This window comes from Xenopus tropicalis, chromosome 6 (assembly GCF_000004195.4).
Source record: "Xenopus tropicalis strain Nigerian chromosome 6, UCB_Xtro_10.0, whole genome shotgun sequence".
NCBI classification, from domain to species: Eukaryota; Metazoa; Chordata; class Amphibia; order Anura; family Pipidae; genus Xenopus; species Xenopus tropicalis.
In genome coordinates, this window is record NC_030682.2 from 84,388,982 (window position 1) to 84,409,627 (window position 20,646).

At 38.0% G+C, this 20,646-nt stretch overlaps 1 protein-coding gene across 2 annotated transcripts; it reads left to right on the forward strand.

The window, feature by feature from the left end:
* Positions 1-266: 266 nt before the first annotated feature.
* On the forward strand, positions 267-19,696 carry gad1.2 (glutamate decarboxylase 1 (brain, 67kDa), gene 2). Of its 2 annotated transcripts, none has more exons than XM_012964298.2 (15): positions 267-410; positions 3,641-3,793; positions 4,483-4,725; positions 6,889-6,979; positions 7,287-7,399; positions 7,745-7,860; positions 8,170-8,249; positions 9,106-9,160; positions 9,435-9,551; positions 9,759-9,823; positions 9,904-9,982; positions 11,098-11,247; positions 15,778-15,885; positions 17,361-17,450; positions 18,739-19,696. In XM_012964298.2, exons 1-15 carry the CDS (start codon positions 380-382, stop codon positions 18,910-18,912), a joined length of 1,665 nt encoding a protein of 554 aa, XP_012819752.1. In that variant the 5' UTR covers positions 267-379; the 3' UTR covers positions 18,913-19,696.
* Positions 19,697-20,646: the final 950 nt, after the last annotated feature.

Consider the following 20,646-nt stretch of genomic DNA (forward strand, 5'->3'; position numbering starts at 1 on the left):
ACAGACACCAACAAACAACAAGGGGCGTATTTATTATGCTGTGTAAAACTAATTCGCCAAGAAATGGAGTAAAAAGCTGTGTAAAAATACACAGCATAATAAATATGCCCCAAAATGTACTCCACCTCTGCCCCCCATTTCTGGAATCCAACACCTGCAAAAGCATATAGGCAGGGGATTTCATAAAGGGTTTACTGGCCCTTTATGAGCAGAAATTGTAAATAGAGCAGCATGCAAATTAGTAGCATCCACTCCCTGTCAGAACAATTGGTATGACCACACCCACAGCCAGGGAATCCAAATAGGGCTGCAATGCCACACATCCACAAACTGCTCCTGCGGAAGGTTAGAGGAAGCTGTTGTTAATGGGACATCAGTGATGGATTTCTCTACAGGTTCCAGTGGCATACGTAAGTGTAACAATGCCAGTCTTTTATGTTTGTGAAGCTCTAGGCTATCCTGAACCCAGGTGTGATAGAAACTGCATACAAAAATCCAAAAGCCAATGAGCAACCAATACTAAACTCAAAAAAAACTAAAAAAAAAATGTTTTATTTTAGATTATTATATTTATACAAAAATTACAACATAGCTGTATATTTAATAAACTACCACCTGGTAATGTGAACAAAGTGCAAAGCAGCCAAGTGCTAATAGAGAGTTTATTCCAAACACTGTTAACACTTCCTAGACCGGTACATTCTATACCTGTACCTGCTATATATACGTATATGGAGATTGAAGTGTGGGTTTCATCTTCAATATTGTGATATATATTGGTATATTTATTTAGGTACTTGAATTATCTTGGTGTTCTTTGTATTTTAAAGAAGCTGATACTTTAGAGTCCATTATTGTACAAAAAGGAGAGGGCAGCACAGATTTGGTGGACAAAACAAAGCTCTAATTTAATTATCTGAGCGCATGAGAAAGCTCCTTAACTATCGGGAGCGCCTCTTTGCAGGTATTTATAGTGGAGCAAATTACATTGTTAAATGCTACACAGTAGTAGGTGTGGTATGCAACAGTTAATGTGTTAACTCTTAAAAATATTTAGCCCTTTTTCTCCTTTTATGTGAATATTTTTGCACATTAACAAATATAGTTTTTTTTATACGGAAATGCACCAAGATCTGCATTAGACCCAAAGTTCAAAGTGCTTTATATCCCTAGGATAGGTAACTACCTATATTAAACATAACTAAATTAACATAATTAAATGAAAATGTAATATAGAATAAAAACTAATTCTGAATTCCATACGACTGCTCCCCTACCCTACACAATAATAGGTAGTATAGAGCAGGTAATACATTTACCATTTTCATGGGAACTAGCTAATTTAAACATATTTATTATTATTATTATTATTATTATTATTATTAAAGGACCATGTTTCATTAGATAAACTTTTTGCTTGGGTGGGGGATGTGTTGAGAGCGGATGAAAGAATAACAGGTTAGGCTTGTGGTTAGTCACTTGATATTGGGCAGAACTGTGAATTTAATCCAATGTAATTGGAGACCGTAGATGTGAGTGGTTCAAACTATAGCTACCTGCCAAAGCACAAGAGTATCATCTTAGCAGAACACTTTGTAACTGACTTTTGGCTGTACTCCATGAAGCATGCAAAACAAGGGGCCAGAAACCTCACAAAAACAGTTAATGGGAGGCTAAAAGTAATTAATAACTTAATAGTTGTTATCAAATAAAAGACAGACATTTGAATACGTTTAACACATAAAGTGTGTCTGTCTTTTTCTTTAGCAGAAATATAGACACTGTGTCTAAATGGTCTACAGAGGTTTGTTAAAGGTTAACATTTGAAATGGTATATACAGTATATATTTTTTTATACCTTCTGTTATGTAAAGTGTCAGATTTGTGTATTTAGTGTACATATATTGTCCATTACATTTTAATTCTAAAATGTTTATCACAGATGCATATGGGGGAAATCCATTATAATATGAAGTATAGCAGCCCCCATAAACTTAAATGTAAATGGCCGATGAGCACTCATTTTTGGCTACTATTGCCTTTCAAGGACTGACAAGCTACTGTGCTCTTAAGGCTGATGCCACACGTGGCGTAGGGCTGATTTTTTTCGGCAAGCGGAAAAACGTTTGCCGAAAATTCAGCCCTACGCCTGCTACTTGTGCCTGCACCCGAATGAATGGAATACGCTCGGGTGCAGGCACATGTAGCCGATATACGCATGAAAACGCGAGACTTTGCATTCTCTGGCGTTTTCATGCGTATATCGGCTACATGTGCCTGCACCCGAGTGTATTCCATTCATTCGGGTGCAGGTACAAGTAGCAGGCGTAGGGCTGAATCAGCCCTACGCCACGTGTGGCATCAGCCTAAGACTCAGCTGATTTGTATTCAAGGATATGGGGGGGGGGCTACTTCTTGTGCTTAATGTACATTTTGTTATAAGGTAAACAAGCAGGTTTAAAGTGGACCTGTCACCCAGACATGAAAAGCTGTGTAATAAAAGCCCTTTTCAAATTAAACATGAAACCCAAAATCTTTTTTTTTTTTACCACATCCATACCCATTATAAATGCATTTAAAAATCCCATCTGTTAATCATATATTGCCTGCCTTAGGCATAGAGGCAGGGCAGACAGTTACTTTCACTTTGAATTCAGAACTTCTTAGATGTTGCTGCTCTCCTCACATTCCCCCTCCCTCCTAACCATGTAATTTTGTAACCAGTGCATGGATATGGGCATCGGGTCCCCCCATACTGGCACAGAAACAAGATTTTAGCAGGATGCAATGCCTGCTTTGATAACAAAACACCACAAAATGGTGCCTGCCTGCTTGCTGCAATTGTAAATTCCAATGCTGAAGAAAATAAGATTTGAATAATTTATATAGTGTAAGTAAAGTTTATTTTGCTTGACAAACACAATAGAAAACAATTTAGAATTATTTCTTAAGGTGACAGGTCCCCTTTAATATCCCATTTACCAGAAATACTAGTTTGCCAAGTCCTTCAGGAAGCACAGGTAGAGCAGAAAGTAACAGCTCAGGCTATAAATGGATGCCCCCTGTGGCTCATTACATAATACTAGACACACAAATATTTGATGTTAAAATGTTTCTCTGGGTGGAAGTTCCCTGTGATAACTGCACTATGAATCTTAGCATTGTCAGTTTTCAGTCAAAGGCAATTTAGAGAGGCAAATTTGCAAACTTTAGTCTACTGGGTGAGTAAAAAAAACATCCTATATACAGTATGCTCTGGTACATAGTACTTACCCACATAATAATGGGAAAGACCTTTATGTTCATAGTGCATTTACTTCACACTATAATGCTATTTGCCTTGTTATAGGGTGACCAGATCAATTAAATTCAGAGACACTCTAAAAAATCCAGCTAGCAGGGCTGAGCTTACTGCAGTTTATTTAAAATGTAATCAGTTCAGCACTGCATTATGTAGTTAAGTGATCTGAGCCCCCTACCTCGCCTGATGTAGCAAAATGTACTAAGAATGAAAGTTGCATGCAATATAGTAATTAACTTCTTGCCAAATGGTCCATTTTTAGTGCTGGTTGTTCCGTTGTCCTAGTATCAGTCGTTTTGTTGGTTTATGTTCATTTTTTTTTCTCCCCCTCTCCAACAGGCAAAATGGAAAAAGTTGGTACATGTGCAGATGAAGGAAATAGTCAGCCCAAGCTACTCCATGAAAAACACATTTGTCAAGAGAAGGCCAATGAAGAGAGGATAATGCACAGTGAAAAATATATTTCTGATTTCTCAAACATTTATTCCACAGGTAAACAACAATGTCATAAGTGAAACTGACCCTACTCTCTATTCATTTTCGTGTTTCTATTTTAGCAAGTCAAGCATTTTCTCTATTCAAACTGTAATGTCTTCTTGTGTGAAATTGCTTCCATGGAGCTTCCATTCTTATCTTTTGCAATCCACTGTTTGGTTTATAGGCTGTACTAATGGGTCTATGTTTTATTGCTTTACTTTGTGTCAAGCCAAATGGAGCTGGTTTTGCCAGTGGGACAAGTGAGCAGATTTCAGGGAAACTTGAAACTTGCAATGTGAATACAATCCACATTTACTCTCTGCCCACAAGGGGCTGCTTTGCCCCTCTGCAGGCACAAACTGCATCATTAACCAATGTAGGCATACCTGTGTACAGGTCTGCAAGCTGAGGGAATATATAAATACTAATAGCTACCCCAATACCTAATGATATCAGGATATTCCCCTATACAAAGCCATTTCTCACAAACAGCAGGGCTACTCCTTTTCTGTTCAGACCTCTTCTAATTCTACTTAACTTAAGTAACCCAAGTTATTTTGGCTAATATTGGCACAAATTGTGTCCTACCTACAGATAAGAGGCTCTGGCAGATATTAATCAGAATGGGTGAAAAATTCATTTATTGATAGATACCATTCTAGTTAAAATTTTATCCAAAGTGTTATGTTTGTGTTCCTTTGCAGACCTACTCCCTACAAGAAATGGAGAAAAGTGCACAGAACAATTTTTAATTGAAGTTTTACGTATTCTTTTGAATCACATAAAAAAAACCTACGATGGGGAAAGTAAAGTTCTTGACTTCCATCATCCACACCAGCTACTAGAAGGATTAGAAGGATTTAATTTGGAATTATCTGACCAGCCAGAGCCTTTAGAGCAAATTCTTGTGGATTGTAGTGATACTCTTAAATACAGCATTAAAACAGGTAAGGGCTGTAATTTTCTTTTCGTAGACTCAATTCTGCTATTGTACAGTAAATTGACTGAATAAATTTGTCAGTAAACATGGCAGAGAAGGGACCCCAAATCCTTTTTTGTTGGGGGGGGCTATTGGAGGATCATTAAACCGCGGAGCAATATCGGTCTATTTCCTTTTCCTATTGAATTTGCTATAAGATCTTAATCTGTACTGGAAATGCACAAAAATTGTGCCTCAATTTCAGTATTGAGTAAAAAATTACATTAAAATGCCAATGCCAATTCAATCTAATGCATTTTGGTGGAATTTCTCAAACTTTCCTCTTCCATAGCTTTGAAAATTTTGTGGCAAATTTAAAAAGGCAGTTTTGCTCACCACTAATTGTGTAAAAATCCAGTAGGAGGCCATTTATAAAAGGTTTCACAATTCAAATGTTTTAACAACAGCAATTAAGATTGACCAGTACAAGATATATTTTGAAATGGTTTGTTGCACGTGTTGGAGTAGGTTTGGCATAGGTGAAAAAAAACGTCCCATGTGCCATTGCCCTTAAGTGTAATTCAACTGCTACTTAAAGGAGAATGCAAGTCAAAATTTAAAAAAATACTGCCCAATAGTCCTCCTATTGTTTAGTAAAAACGCCACTTTTGGCTCACCTAATCAAATATTTACTTACGTCACATTTTCTAGAACAGGCAGCCATCTCTAAAAAGGTATTCTCCCTTCCTTTCCCTCCTTGCTTCATACTGCACATGTGTTTCATTCCCTCCCTCCCCCCCCCCCCCAGCAGACCCGCTTCTGGTTGGCTGGTGGGCATTTGTAGCTCAGAACAGGAGACAGGATCAAGCTACGCACATGTGCATTGCCGCTGGCAGCCTACAGGAAGGGGAGAGAGATTTCAGTGATGTCACTGTAGTCTTCACACTGCTGTAGGCTGCCAGCACCATATCTCAGAGAAGCAAGCGGGGATCTGGGAATTTAGATATGCAGTAAGTACTTAAAAAAGAATGCCTTTTAGACTTACTCTTAATTTATATTAACCTTTCCTTGTCCTTTAAAGAGAAGATATGATTCTGTGCATTTTCCAGATTTAGGCCTGGATTTAAAGATGCTGTGCTACACTTTACTGTCCAAACCTTAGTCAAAAAGTTTAGAATCTTTATGTGCCAGCATTGATGTTGGCATAACTGTTGCAGTTAACATGCTCTAAGCAATACTATTTTTTTTTTTTTTAAAGATCAACATCAAACCCTGTCTTGGTGAAGTCTAAGTTCACATTTACACAACAACCACTGTGTAATCATTTGATTATAAACTGTGCAAATACTGGGAATGTTCTACCGTGTTTCCATGGTGTTAATTCAGTTGTGCATCTAAAGCAGATGAAAGTGTCAGGCAGGCACTGTTTGCATTATTGTCATTTCATATATATTTTTTATAGCATCTTTTAAAACTTTGGAGAGCAAGTTCCATGGTTTTGGTTCTGTAACATTTTAAAGTGATATTATTTAACAGTTGTAGAGTTTAAAAAAAATATTAGCTATATTTTTTTTTTCTTTTATCATTGGTTTAAAAAAGAAAAAGGTCAGACATTCTAAATTTAAAATACAGCAATGTGGCACTTGGGGAAAATAGCTAAAATGTGTGTGTAACCCCTACAGCTACACTAGAAAGTGTCACATTTTGCTAATAAAAATGGCAGGAAATATTTGTTAGTGGCACGCTTTTACTGGGAAAATGCTTAGGAAATGACGCAACTAAAAGAAAAACACAATGGGAGGTCAACTTTGATGATAAAGTGTAGCCTAGACTAGATCTTGGTTGTGATCTCCCTACTGCTCCACACATTACACACTCCTTATCCAACTCCATTTCCCCATCCTGAACTGATAGTTGTGAAAAGCGGTGATACCGTATGATAAAACATAATTTCCTGTGTGGCATGATCTGTTCTCATGCATAGATGCCTTTTGGATCTGTTCAGTGTACGACTTATACAGAGGTTCTGTAGGCAGGTGACATAATTATATTGAATGTTTATGGTATAAAACATGAACAAAATTCCTCCCACCACATGTACTACTTAAAGGGTAAATAATTTGTTTACTGTTTGACATTAAAGCTGTATTTAGACACCTGTGTGAAACTGTTAACTTTTTTTTCTTTTAAGGACATCCACGTTACTTTAATCAGCTCTCCTGTGGCCTTGATATAATTGGACTAGCTGGTGAATGGCTGACTGCAACTGCTAATACAAACATGTATGTATATAAAAAATGGTTTGGATCTCTTGTATATAAAGAATGTCATATTTCTGCTTTTATTAAATCCTATTCACAAACAGTTATTCTAATACTAATATTCTATTCTAAAAGCCATCTTATGTAAATACAGCAATAGCAAAGTGGACAATATACATACCACTGATTGGAAAATAATCTTTAACCCTTCAACCCCCCACCCCCCCCAAAAAAAAGAAATATATATATATACCCAAGATAATGTAGAACAATCCAACATGAAAATTCCACACTGTTCAGTTTTAAGATGATTATTTATCTTTTAAAGGTTTACATATGAAATTGCACCAGTGTTTATAATCATGGAAGAAATTGTGCTGAAAAAAATGCAAGAGATTATTGGATGGGGAGAAAATGAAGCAGATGGTATATTCTCTCCTGGTAAGGAAAAACTATATCCCTGTCTGTTATTTAAACTAGACCCAATATTCAGTTAACCCTCCATGACACTGAAACTAGCTGCATTTAGTACTAAAATCCTTGGCATCACCATCAAGGAACCATGCATGGAACTGTAACTTGTATTGTGTGTGTAAAATATATATATATAATATATATATATATATATATATAATCTCCATACACACAGCTACTCTGTAGTACATTGTATGTTACTGAGAATCATTTACTTTAAGAAAAAAACTCCTAGATGGTTGCATTTTCAGTTATTGTGAACTTAAGTTATGGCACATTAAGATGTATATGTCTGTTTGATATTCACTCCAGGTGGAACAATTTCCAACCTTTATAGCCTTCAAGCAGCTCGTTACAAATATTTTCCCATGGTGAAAACAAAAGGAATGGCAGCACTTCCACAGATTGTTATTTTTACATCTGAACAGGTACGTAAATGTTACCATTTTAAGCAAAATCTAACTTTTACTAATTTTTGTGGCTTTAGAATCAGTGTGGAGGGGGGGGGGGGATAAAGAGGATTATGCCAGCTTTTGGATGAATGACATCAGTGGAAAACTGAACAAGAGGCAACTCTACTTGTATTTGATAACTAAGCTGCATGAATCCATATTGGTGGCAATATTTTCACTTTCTCTGTCAAGGAAGCAATCTGCTAGGGTTGTTTTTCTAACTAAATAATTACTAATTTTACACACAGTTTTAATCTATCTTTTCATAGTGATTTTCTTTTTCAGAGTCACTACTCATTTAAAAAAGCATCTGCAATTCTTGGTATTGGAACTGACAATGTCATTGCAATAAAGTGTGATGAAAGGTGGGTTTCCTTAATGCTCAGTATGAGAATAACAAGTATTGGTGTATTACTATAGTGTATCCAGTTATACTTCACAGGATAGCCTTAAGTGATATAAAACCATGTTTAAAAGGTAAGTAGATGCTTAAAATTGAGGGGTGGTGGTACTGGCAGTGGATTCATTGCTGTAGATGTGCGCCCTTTATTGACACGGCTGCGCCCAATTTGACGCACAAAAATTTTTTTATGCACGGCAAATTTTTCTGCAGCGAATTTTCATGGAAGTGTGTCAAAATAATTTGCCCATGGCGAAATGCGGAAATTCTATGCAAATCCATGCCTGGCAAAAAAATTCTCTCATCACTAGTCCTTGCAAGCAATAGGCTTTTCAGTATCGGTTAAGGTAAATATTTACAGTTATGGATAGAGCTTAGCAATGTGACCCTTTCAGCACTGTGGGCCCTCCACTTTATGCTAGTTATGCCTAAGTGAGAACTACTGTACTTCCAGCTATAAATCTTTAGGTGGAGCAAAAGGCTGCTCTTTCTAGCTATGTCTGTCTTAGGTTCCTAGAATGTACTCTGACAAAACTAGTCCTGTATTGGGCTAAACCTTTTTTACAGGGTTGCCCAACTGCAGAACTCTGTACTGGGCCTTCCTGACACCAGGCTCTCCAAACACCATTACCTGGGTTAGGAAATGGAGGCCAAAGAGTAAGAACTACCCCTTTACAATCATTATATTAAAGTGTGACATCTATCAAAGCTCTGTAAATGGCATCCATAGGAAATGCTAACCATATGGATCCTTACATACATATACTGCAGGAGAAGTAACAAGCCAGTTTGAGTGACACATTTTCTTTTCATCCTGATAGGGGTAAAATGATTCCATCTGACTTGGAAGATAAAATTCTGAAAGCAAAAAGACAAGTAAGTTGGCTGAACCTATACTTATAAGGTACAGTAAAAGTTCATAAGTGCAAGTGTACCTATGAATCAAAATTGATTTATCTTGTATATTCAGTTCATAAGCCATGCTGTAGGGCCTTTAAAATATTGTAATACATATATTGTAACATTGTATGACAAGGCATTAATCGTCTGCCAACATTTGAAAATCCAATATTTTGTTGTAGTTGGTCACAGCTTAAATGCATAATAATTGACTGGTTTTAAAGTAAGACATAAATAACCTTATTTACAGGGACAACATCCATTTTATGTTAGTGCTACAGCTGGGACAACAGTATATGGTGCATTTGATCCCCTCATCACTATTGCTGACATTTGTAAGAGATATGGACTCTGGATGCATGTTGATGTAAGGAATTTTTTTTTTTTTTTTTTTTTTTACCCTGCTTTATAATGTTGGAGGGGGCTGTCGGCATGATTTAGCTAGCCCTATGGGTATAACTGCTGTAATATGTGATTTTAGTGTGTTTTCATTGTAGGTTCCCTATAATCATTGATGATTTCCACAAGTTATCCAAAAAATATTTTAAAGACTTTGTTTTCCTTGCGCTTATAGGCAGCCTGGGGTGGTGGATTACTGTTGTCCAAAAAACATCGCTATAAAATGAATGGAATTGAGAGGTATTGCAGCACAGATTTTGTCCTAAATTGTGGAAAATACCCTTTTTGTATCAATAATATATATTTTTTTGTGTGTGTAGAGCTAATTCTGTCACTTGGAATCCCCACAAAATTATGGGAGTCCCACTACAATGCTCAGCAATCCTTATTCGACAAAAGGTAAACATTGATTTTTAAGAAACCTGGTGCATAGAATCCTTATGATTGCACAAAATCACCACTTTAATTTTAGAAATGGCTAACCTGTTTTTAACATGTAGCATTGCTGCACCCATGTCTTGCAATAAAAGTTTTTTCCTGATAGGCTTAGATCTAGCCATTCATAGGCGGAATTCATGCCACATGGTGTATATGTGTGGGGAGGTTAAGTCAAGCCTTGTGATTTCAGGGCGTAAGTGCTAATCAGTTACACTAAACATAAATACACATATTAGTTTGAGTTCTTGTAAGTGAAAACTGGTGATATTTCATTTAATCCACAAAAGGGAACTTTATGAACTTTTAGAATTCAAAGAAAAAATGTTCTTCTCTGTGATCACTTGATTCAGGGTTGTTAGAAGGATGGATACATTTCTTATTGTGTCCAAAATTATTATTTTACCAACATTTTAACATTTTGGGCAATATTGCTTTGCCTTCTATCCCCAGGTCTACTAAATATGCAATTTATTAGATTGGCATCAGGCATCTGTTATGGCTATGGAGAGGGATAAGATTTGCTCATATGGTGTCCAGTTATCCTGCCAGTATTCTGGGGAGAACTTGATAGGTGGTCCCTCCTGTCAACATTTCTTGGATACTTCCAAGTATGCTATTGGATAACCTGGGCACCTAGTTCTTGGACTTGCCTAAAGGAATTACTTTCACTGACCCAAAATATTTACAGGTATCTGGTAAGAAGCCTTTAAAGAATTGATGGGTGTCTAACAAAATTTGATGGACAACCAAATCATAATTGTATGCTTGCCTGTAAATTGTGAAAATATAAGTTAGGTTATAAAAGTACTGTACGTAAAAAAAAGTTTAAGATTTATAAATTTTTGGTGCAATGTTTATAAATGGCTTGAACATATACTTTCAAAAAGTAATGTAGTCAAACATCTGGTGTAATTTTTTTTCTTGTTTCTTTTGAACCAAGCCACATAGAGTAGTCTTGTATTGCATCAGGAATATTTCTAATTTGGACAAAATTCAATGAACTCTCTGCTCTTCAAAAATTGAAGCTTTCCAAGCACTTGCATGTACAAGTCATAACATGTGTCTTTACATAATAGGGTCTTCTGCAGGCATGTAACCAGCAATGTGCAGATTATCTCTTCCAAATGGACAAACCTTACGATACAGCTTATGATACAGGAGACAAGACAATCCAGTGTGGCCGACATGTGGATATCTTTAAACTCTGGTTAATGTGGAAGGCAAAGGTAATATAGATAATTAAATAATAAGGTGTAACTTTTGCCATAATAGACGTTTTCAGTATAAGCAAAATGGTGCACCTTTTAATATCTGTGTACAAGACTTAGTTTTTTTTTTTTTTAGTGAAAAAAAGATTCTTCTAAATTGGGTTTATATGCTGTATGGCTTTCTGTTTTGACATTTTGTCATGCATTGAAATGTACACTGGAACCAGCAAATTTGTCAGTGCCATGTATACATTTACTGTATGTATGTATGTATATCTTTATTTATAAAGCGCTACTTATGTACGCAGCGCTGTACAGTAGAATTCATTAATACAGACAGGGGGGTTAAAGATAATGGATAAATACAAAGTACAACAATAAATACAAATAAATACAAGGTACAGTTGCAATAAGAGTCAGAAACACAAGATGAAGGAGGTCCCTGCCCCGTAGAGCTTACAATCTATATGGGAGGGGTAACTAACAGACACAAATAGGCAAATATAAGTGCTATAGGTCACAGTGGGTGACATTACAGTATAAGTGCCAGTTTCCAGATCAGGTGCTGGGCGAGTGCTCCATAAGGTAGTCTTTAAGTTTAGTTTTAAAAAGACTGAGGGAGGATTCTCTCCGGAGGACATCAGGGAGGGAATTCCAAATGTAAGGGGCAGCCAGGCAGAAGGATTTAAGGCGGGAAGCAGCAGTAGTAGTGGGGGGCGCAACCAAACGGTTGCTCTGCGAGGAACGAAGGAGTCGGCCAGGAACGTACGGAGACACCAGGGAAGAGATGTAGTGAGGAGCAGAGGAATGGAGGGCTTTGAAGGTTAAGAGAAGGAGTTTGTAAACTATTCTTTGTTTAACAGGAAGCCATGATAAGGCCTTTAGCAGGGGAAGGGCCTGAACTCTCCTGGATGAGAGGAGGAGAATTCTGGCAGCGGTGTTTAATATAGACTGTAGGGGGGAAAGATGGGACTTAGGGAGGCCGGTTAGCAGCAGGTTACAGTAGTCATATCATATACAGTTGAGCTCCAAACATCTCCGGACACGACATGCTGCTAAAACCAGGTCTTTATTGTTCCATCTAAAAACTAGACGCCTGACATGTTTCGTGCGCGAACGCACTTACTCATAGGTTACAGTAGTCAAGTCGGGATAGGATGAGGGCATGCATGAGCAGCCTAGCTGTTACAGTAGAAAGAAAGGGCCGGATTTTGGCAATATTGCGTAAGAAAAAGTGGCAGGTTTTGACAGTGGTGTTAGTATGGTCAGAGAAGGAGAGACTGGAGTCAAAGATCACCCCCAAACAACGCATGGAATTGACAGGGTTGATGAGGGTGCCTTCAATAGAGATAGAAAAGGGGGGAGTAGGACCAGGTTTAGGCGGAAAGATCATTAGTTCAGTTTTTGTTAGGTTGAGTTTGAGGTGGCGTTGGTTCATCCAATTGGAGATAGCCAGGAGGCAGTTAGAGATTTGAGTCTCAGTTTCAACTGTTAATGAAGGGGTCGAAAAGTAAATTTGGGTATCATCAGCATATAGATGGTATTTGAAGCCAAATGAACAGATAAGCTCTCCCAAAGACAGCGTGTAAAGGGAGAACAACAACGGCCCAAGTACAGAGCCTTGGGGTACCACCACATTAAGAGGAACTGGAGATGAGATTTTGTTAGCGTAGGAGACAGTGAATGACCGGTTAGAGAGGTAGCAAGAGATCCAGGATGCAGCCTGACTACGGAGACCAATCGAATGCAGAATTTGCATTAGGAGGGAGTGGTCAACCGTATCAAACGCAGCCGATAGATCTAGGAGGATTAGTACAGAAAAGTGACCACTGACTTTGGCAACCTGAAGATCATTCGTAACTCTGCACAACGCTGTCTCAGTAGAGTGCGCAGGCCGAAAGCCAGATTGCAGCGGGTCCAGTAAATTATGTGCATTAAGGAAGTTAGTGATACGGGAGAAGACAATGCGCTCTAAGATTTTGGAGGCAAGCGGTAAAAGCGAGACAGGACGGTAGTTAGATAGACAGGACGGGTCCAGCGTGGCCTTTTTAAGGATGGGCTTGACACAGGCCTGTTTGAAAGAAGAGGGGAAACTTCCAGAAGACAGAGAAGAGTTGAAGATGTGAGTAAGAGCCGGAGTAAGCTCAGCAGCACAGTGTTTGAGAAGAGAAGAAGGCATGGGGTCTAGAGAGCAAGTGGTGAGCGGAGCTGACAACAGAAGCCGGGAGACTTCAGAGCCAGTTACGGGACCAAATGAGCTAAGACATGCAGAGGGGGGCTGAGGAAGGAGGAGCTGGTTAGTATTAGAGGGGGGAATTTGATTGCGGATGGACTCCACTTTGTTCAGGAAGAAATCGGCAAAGTCCTGGGGGGAGTGCATAAAGTCAGGTGATTGAGTCTGAGAGGGACGCAGAAGGGTATTGAATATGGAAAATAGGCGTTTTGGGTTGGATTTATTACTGTTTATGAGGGTGTTGTAGTATTCCTGTTTAGCCTTCGACAGGGCAGAATTGAGGCAGGCTAATAGGAATTTATAGTGGATAAAGTCTGCTTGCGTACGGGATTTCCTCCACATACGTTCCGCAGACCTCACACAGGAGCGTAGGAATTTGGTCTGCACATTCAGCCAGGGGCGGGGGTTTTGCACCCGAGTGCGCTTAGGCTGAAGGGGTGCAAATGAATCCATAGTGGAGGCTAGTATTCTGTTGTACTCGCAAACCAGGGTATCAGGGTCAGACAACTCATTGAAGGAGGAGAGACTGGACCTGAAAGAGCGAGCTAAGGCCGGGAGATCTACGCCACGTGTGTTTCTAATTAATACAGCGGGGGAAGGAGCAGGTTGGGAAGGAGAGTGAGAGACAGAAAATGTAACGAGGTGATGGTCAGAGAAGGGAAAGGGGACACTGTTAAAATCAGACAGGGACAGATTTTTAGTAAAGACTAAATCCAGAAAGTGGCCATCCTTATGAGTCGGAGCATTTGTCCACTGCTGGAGTTCAAAGGAGGAGGTTAGGCGTAGAAAACGTGAGGGCCAGGGTTGCGAGGGATCATCAATGTGGGAGTTGAAATCCCCAAGGATGATTGCAGGGCCGTCAGTAGAGAGGAAAAAGGAGAGCCAGGTTTCAAAATCAGAGAGGAAGGTAGCAGGGGAGGAGGCTGATGGGGGCCTGAAAATGACAGCCACTCGTACAGAGAGAGGGTGGAAGATCTGAATGGCATGCACCTCAAATGAATTAAACAAATAAGCAGGGGGAATAGGAATAGGTGCGAACCGGCAACGGGAGGAGAATTCCAACTCCCCCACCGCGTCCAGTGGCCTGGGGGGTGTGAGAGAAAGACAGACCGCCATATGAGAGCACAGCTTCAGTGGCAGTGTCATTCTGTAACAGCCAGGTTTCAGTTAGTGCGAGGAGATGAAATGAGTTAGAACAGAATAGATCATGGATTAGTGTAGCTTTGTTAGTTAAGGAACGGACATTAAGAAGGGCACAGGAAAACGGAAGGCAGGAGGAGGGAAGAGTGGGAACCTGAATAAGGTTAGAAGCAGCAGAGGTACGACAGGCTTTAGGCATGGGGACAGAAGGACGAGGACGAATATAAGTAGGTATGGAGCAGGGCCCGGGGTTTGGAGAGATATCCCCTGCAGCCAGTAATAGTAGGAAAAAGAGTGAGTAGATATGAGCAGAGGATTTAAAATGATTGCGCCTCCGCGTACGAACAGAGACCGGGGAACAGAGGTGTAGGTAATTATAGAGGGTACTGTACACTTGATTCAGATGCCAAACAGTGTAGAGGATAAACTATGAAACGTGTTGGTATATCTATCAAATACAAAATGAAAGAATCTTGATTCAATAGGAAACGTTCAACTGACTTGATCAGCATTAATATTTTATATTGTTCTAGCCTTCCAGGGTTCAACTAAATGATGTGAAAATTTCCTCCTCAGGGAATTCAAGCAGAATAGTTAAACAAACAAAATTTACAGAAAGTGTATCCATTGATTGGATTGATCAGTCAGTAAATCTACCAATTGGCCTTCCTTCGGGTCTATTTTAATGCTGAAATGGGGATACCATTGTCATCATTGTCACAACAGAAAATGCATTTTATCAGTTACATGTATGTTGAAATTAAAATGAACCTTAGGCTTAACTGGGCATCATATACTGTATGTACATTGATTTTGTTAAAAGGGAATGTGGCTGTCACTGCCAATATCAATACCTATATATGTGTCTGTACAATTATGAATTATAAAGCACCTTTTTAAAAAAGTTTAATTTCATAGGCTTCACATTCTAAGTGGTAATAATGCCTACTTTAATCACCACAGTTTATGAATCTAGATCAAAAATAGCAGTGTTTTCACAGATGTAGGTAAAATAGTATCAACTGCCCATGCTTACGTTGCACTGCATGAACATATTGCCTGAATGCAAGGATAGGTCCTGGTAGTCTTATTTGAGATTAGTGCAATTTGTTCAGCCTTTGGTGGTTGAGGGGTTTATTTCTTAAAAATGAACGATGTTTGTTTTCTTTCTGTAGGGAAGCTGTGGCTTTGAACTTCAAATAAACAGATGCCTTGAACTTTCAGAATATTTGTACAATAAGCTACAATCAAAATCAAATTTTGAACTTGTCTTCCGTGATAAGGTAAGTTCCTGCTAAATAAATCTATATAATGTTAATTATACCAATGGACTGTTTTGGTGGTTTAGACATGGAGTTCAAATGTCACACATGGAGTAGAAAACTTGTGCCAAAAAGTGTAGCCAATGTGCCCCTCCCCCCCCAACAGATTTGTATTGAAATCACTTTAAAGCTATTTTCAGTCTATTTTTGGATGTTGAACATTTCCTGAACAGGATACTCGGTAACCTTTATTAAAAAATGGTCTCTTGGGCTGGTCTCTGTTAAGAAATGTGAATCACTACTGTGTATGCTTCAGGCACAACATTCTCTATAAAGCTGAAAGCTTTCACAAAGACACAAAGATTTGAGCAACTTTATTATCTCTCACCTCAGGATTTGCTTACTAACTATTAAGCTACTAGTGATGAGTGAATTTTTTTGCCAGGCATGGACTTGCAGCAAATTTCCTCATTTCGCCATTGTTTCCAGAAACTTCAGTGAAAATTTGCCTCCGAAAAATTTGTCGCGCAGATTTTTTTTGTCGTCACGCGTCAGATTAGTCGGTCACGTCAAAAAAAGGCGGGCGACAATAAAAAAATAGACGTGGGCGACAAAAAAATTGCACAACAAATGCAATTCGCTAATTTTCTTGCAGTTTCACGAATTTTATAGTGAAACGGGACAAATTCACTCATCACTATAAGCTACCTATTTGTGTAATGAGATTATTTGGTCCCATAATGATCAACTTAAGAGCTTTCTAATGTAAGATAGCTTCAGAAAACATATTCTTCTTGGGGCAGCAGCATAGACATGGTGAGGTTTAATGGAAACTTAGTCAAACAAACTAAGGAATGCTGCAGGTTAACTAGACTGATTAATTAGTTTAAAGCTCCAATAAACAGAGTAATAAAACATAGAGTTGTGTAAAACTATGCAAATCTTTCCTATGTGCGAATTAATTTCATACGTCATGAGAATAATCCATTACAAAGAGCTATATCTCGGTTATTACACAGCTTTATAAATGTACTTTTATGTTTTGTACCCTACTGTTAAAAATGTTCAAATCTCTAACATTTGGCACCCCCCCACTACCACTATTTACAACCACTTACCTCATACCCCAGGCTGGTGCAACTGTTTGCTGAAAACTGCGCTGGCTAGGTGTGCATTAGAGTGAGAAGTTAAAGCAAAAATCTGGCTTTCGCTTTATTGCGCTGGCCTGGGCCCAGAGAAGAATGAAGTGGAAGAAATTCACATGTGGTGCTCCTAGAAAGATACCCTGGGCTGAGTTTTTCAGTGTAATCATTGGGGGAGTTGGATGGAGGGGTGCCTAACATTTTATAACCCCCCCCTCCCCCGCACAGCGTTTTTAAACTTTCCTTTTTTAAGGCACTTTTTAGAATTGTTCCCAAGTTGTTGTCCCAAGCAACAACTACACTTAACTATGTCCTGCATAGTCACTATAAATATCTTTCTTCTTTTCCCTAAAGCCGGAGTACACAAATGTCTGCTTCTGGTATATTCCACCTAGTCTGGAACATGTCCCAAGAGATAAGGAATGGAAAGCAAGGCTGCATAAGGTACAATTTTAATGTCTGCATGTGCTTATAAGACAAGCTGAAAAATATGTAAAATCTATATTGACTGCCATCTTAAGCTAGTTTGGCTTCTGTCATATTTAGAAGTAAGGATGGAAGGCATTACAGCAATCTCTAGTCTCCCAATCCAACAGTGACTAAAGTCAAGTTAATTCTGCATGCTGGTGGGTGCCATTGAGGCAAAAGAATTTTTAGAACCATGCGCTCCAAATTCATATTTAGTGCTCCTGTGTTTAAAGGACATTCCATCTACAAACCGCAAAATAGCCAAGGGGTACAACCCAATTTAGCCAAACCCATGCTACATTCTGGGGGCTCCATCCCTTTATCAGGAGTACAAAATGTAGTGATTTACAATCTAATATAACCACCCACAAATCAAATATATCATCATAATGGGAACCATGTAACATGTGTAATAAGTGGTGACACATCTTTAATTGGCAACCCATCATATATTTCTTCCAAGTGTGAATAACACACAAGGAAAAAAAGTGAAAAGCATTTTGCAACACTGCTAGCTGTGATTTTACAACCAATTTTTAAGTTAAAATCATAAAAAGGTGAACAAATCTGAATTCTTTAATTAACCCTCTAGGGACTGACTCAAATACCCAAATCCACTAACACACTTTGAAGTAATTTTGCCTTTTCCTCTGCCAAACACCTTTTTCAACACCATCCATCTCATGGATGCTGCATTATTCCAGCAGTGTCTGGGAATGAGTTTCACTTTTTTTTTTTTTTTTAAATATCCTTCTTGCTTTTGTTCTTTATTTGGATCATAATTCCTAATATTTGTTTTGTTCTTTTATCCTTACTCTTATGTCTACCCATTACACTAGGGCACAAGGGCACTTTAATTTAAGATAATAGCCCTTTGCTGTTACAAGTGTGAGACTTCTAAGAGAAATTTTCTGTCCTTTTTGTGGATATACAACAAAAAAAAGCAGATTAAAATGTTTTATGCCAAACAGTGGATATCCATGAGTTTCAAGATGTTACCTTGTATTTGCACAGACTTCCATGATTGGGCATTTTCATCTGTTTGACATCTTGTATTAAAGATCTATATTATAGTGTGGCAGTGTAGCCATCCATTAAATGGGCAATTACACAATGTGCTTGACTGAATACTGCAAGCATATTCTTATTCTATTACGATTGATCAGTCTTAAATGTTATTCGAAGGCTAGTACAGGTTTTATTCTTTGCTTCACAATTGTGCCTTTGCAGAAGCCAACATTTTCTTTTTTTTTCCTTACTATAGATTGCTCCGCAGATTAAAGCCCGTATGATGGAAGAAGGAACAGTTATGGTCAGTTACCAGCCTCAAGGAGACAAACCTAACTTTTTCAGGATGGTTTTCTCAAATCCAGCTTCTAAAAAATCTGATGTTGATTTTCTTCTCGAAGAAATTGAAAGATTAGGAAAAGGCTTGTGACATTCAGCACATTTACATTAATTTTATTTATTACATTTTAATGTAATAAATCTCCAAATTTAATAATTTAATCAGATTATTTCTTTATGAATCCTAACTGTATAGACTTATGGTTTTACAATAGAAAAAACTTGTTTTGTGTGTTACTTTTAACATTGACTTGTGAAATATACTGTTCCTGTTCCTATACATATTTATTTCCACAAAACCAAACAATAGATTGATTTTTAATGTTATGTTAAAATACTGTTGTTTTAGTTGTAAAGGATGGTATGTGCATTCATAGCTAAGTTTCTGAAGACTTCTTCAATATGAAACATCCTATGGCAGCAGCTGTACAGGCAAATAATGTTCCATAATCTGGGATTAGCAAAATAATTTCGCCACGTGGCCTTTGACGCGGGCATTGCTTTCTCTGACGTGTGCGTTGACTTTGGACATGCACATCTAAAGAATGACACACGCGTAAAAAATAAACAGACGCGTCAGAGAAAGTGACATCTGTGTCAGCCGCACAAATTATTTTGCCCATCTCTATAGTGCATGAATGTGCATGATACCTATTTTATGTTAACTAGTATCCCCATCTGTACATTATTTGAACTTTAAAACCACAGCGATTCTTAAACTTTTATAGAGATTTGCATGCAAGTGATTTAAATTATTTTTTTTTAATTTTATATGTAAAATGCATTGGGTTTGTTTTTTCCTGTGTGTTTACTTAAACATTTTAACATTTTTTTTTGTAGTTGAAATCTAAATAAACTCTGTTTTGGGTTGTAAATGTACACTATTATTATAACAGACAATAACATAAAACAAAAGATCTCATCCAATACTAGCTTCCAAACTGGTTTAACAGCTCTGAATCATAGGCAACCAGCCAATCAGGTGGAAACCTATCCATCACTCCTGAAAAAAGTGCAATAGTATGACTAATGCAGTATTCTTTTTGTTTCTCACTTTTTACTAACCGCATACTTGTCAAATAGGTTTGACAGTGATGAAATAAGAAACCCATCTTCTGTTTTTAATGCACCTGGAGTGCATTCATTGTTAAAGGAAAAAACTATACCAACAGATAATTTACATTATGTAATCTATTAACAAATCTTACCAAATTCAAATGTACTCGTTATTTCTCTTTTATATCATTTACTGTTTTGTGAAGTTCTATGAGCTCCACAAGAGATGACCTAACCAATTATTTTTCTGTCACACTCCTTGCTACAGTTAGACCAAGGCTCTGTCCACTGATGTAACTGTAGAGGAAGTAGACCCTGTGGTTGTGGGGGGCAGACTGCAGGGTCTGCTTCTTTTATAGTTGACAATCCCCACCCCCGCATCCGCAGCTGCTCTCTGACCTTTGGCAGGGGGTGGGGATTAGGAGCAAGGTTGGAGTCCCTGGGGCATATTTATTATGCTGTGTAAAAAATGGCGAGAAAACTTGCCACACATCGGCAGGCTTAGCCATGTAAAAATGGCGTAAAACCGGCACTTTGGATTCATATATATATATATATATATATATATATATATATATATATATATATATATATATATATATATATATATATATATATATATATATATATATATTATATATACTGTATATATGAATCCAAAGTGTCGGCACTCATAGGGTTTCCGCAACAAAAGCACAGGAAATAAAGATTCTTTTAAATGCAGGTGATGTGGTTTATTGATCCGACGTTTCAGTCCTTTGCTTGGACT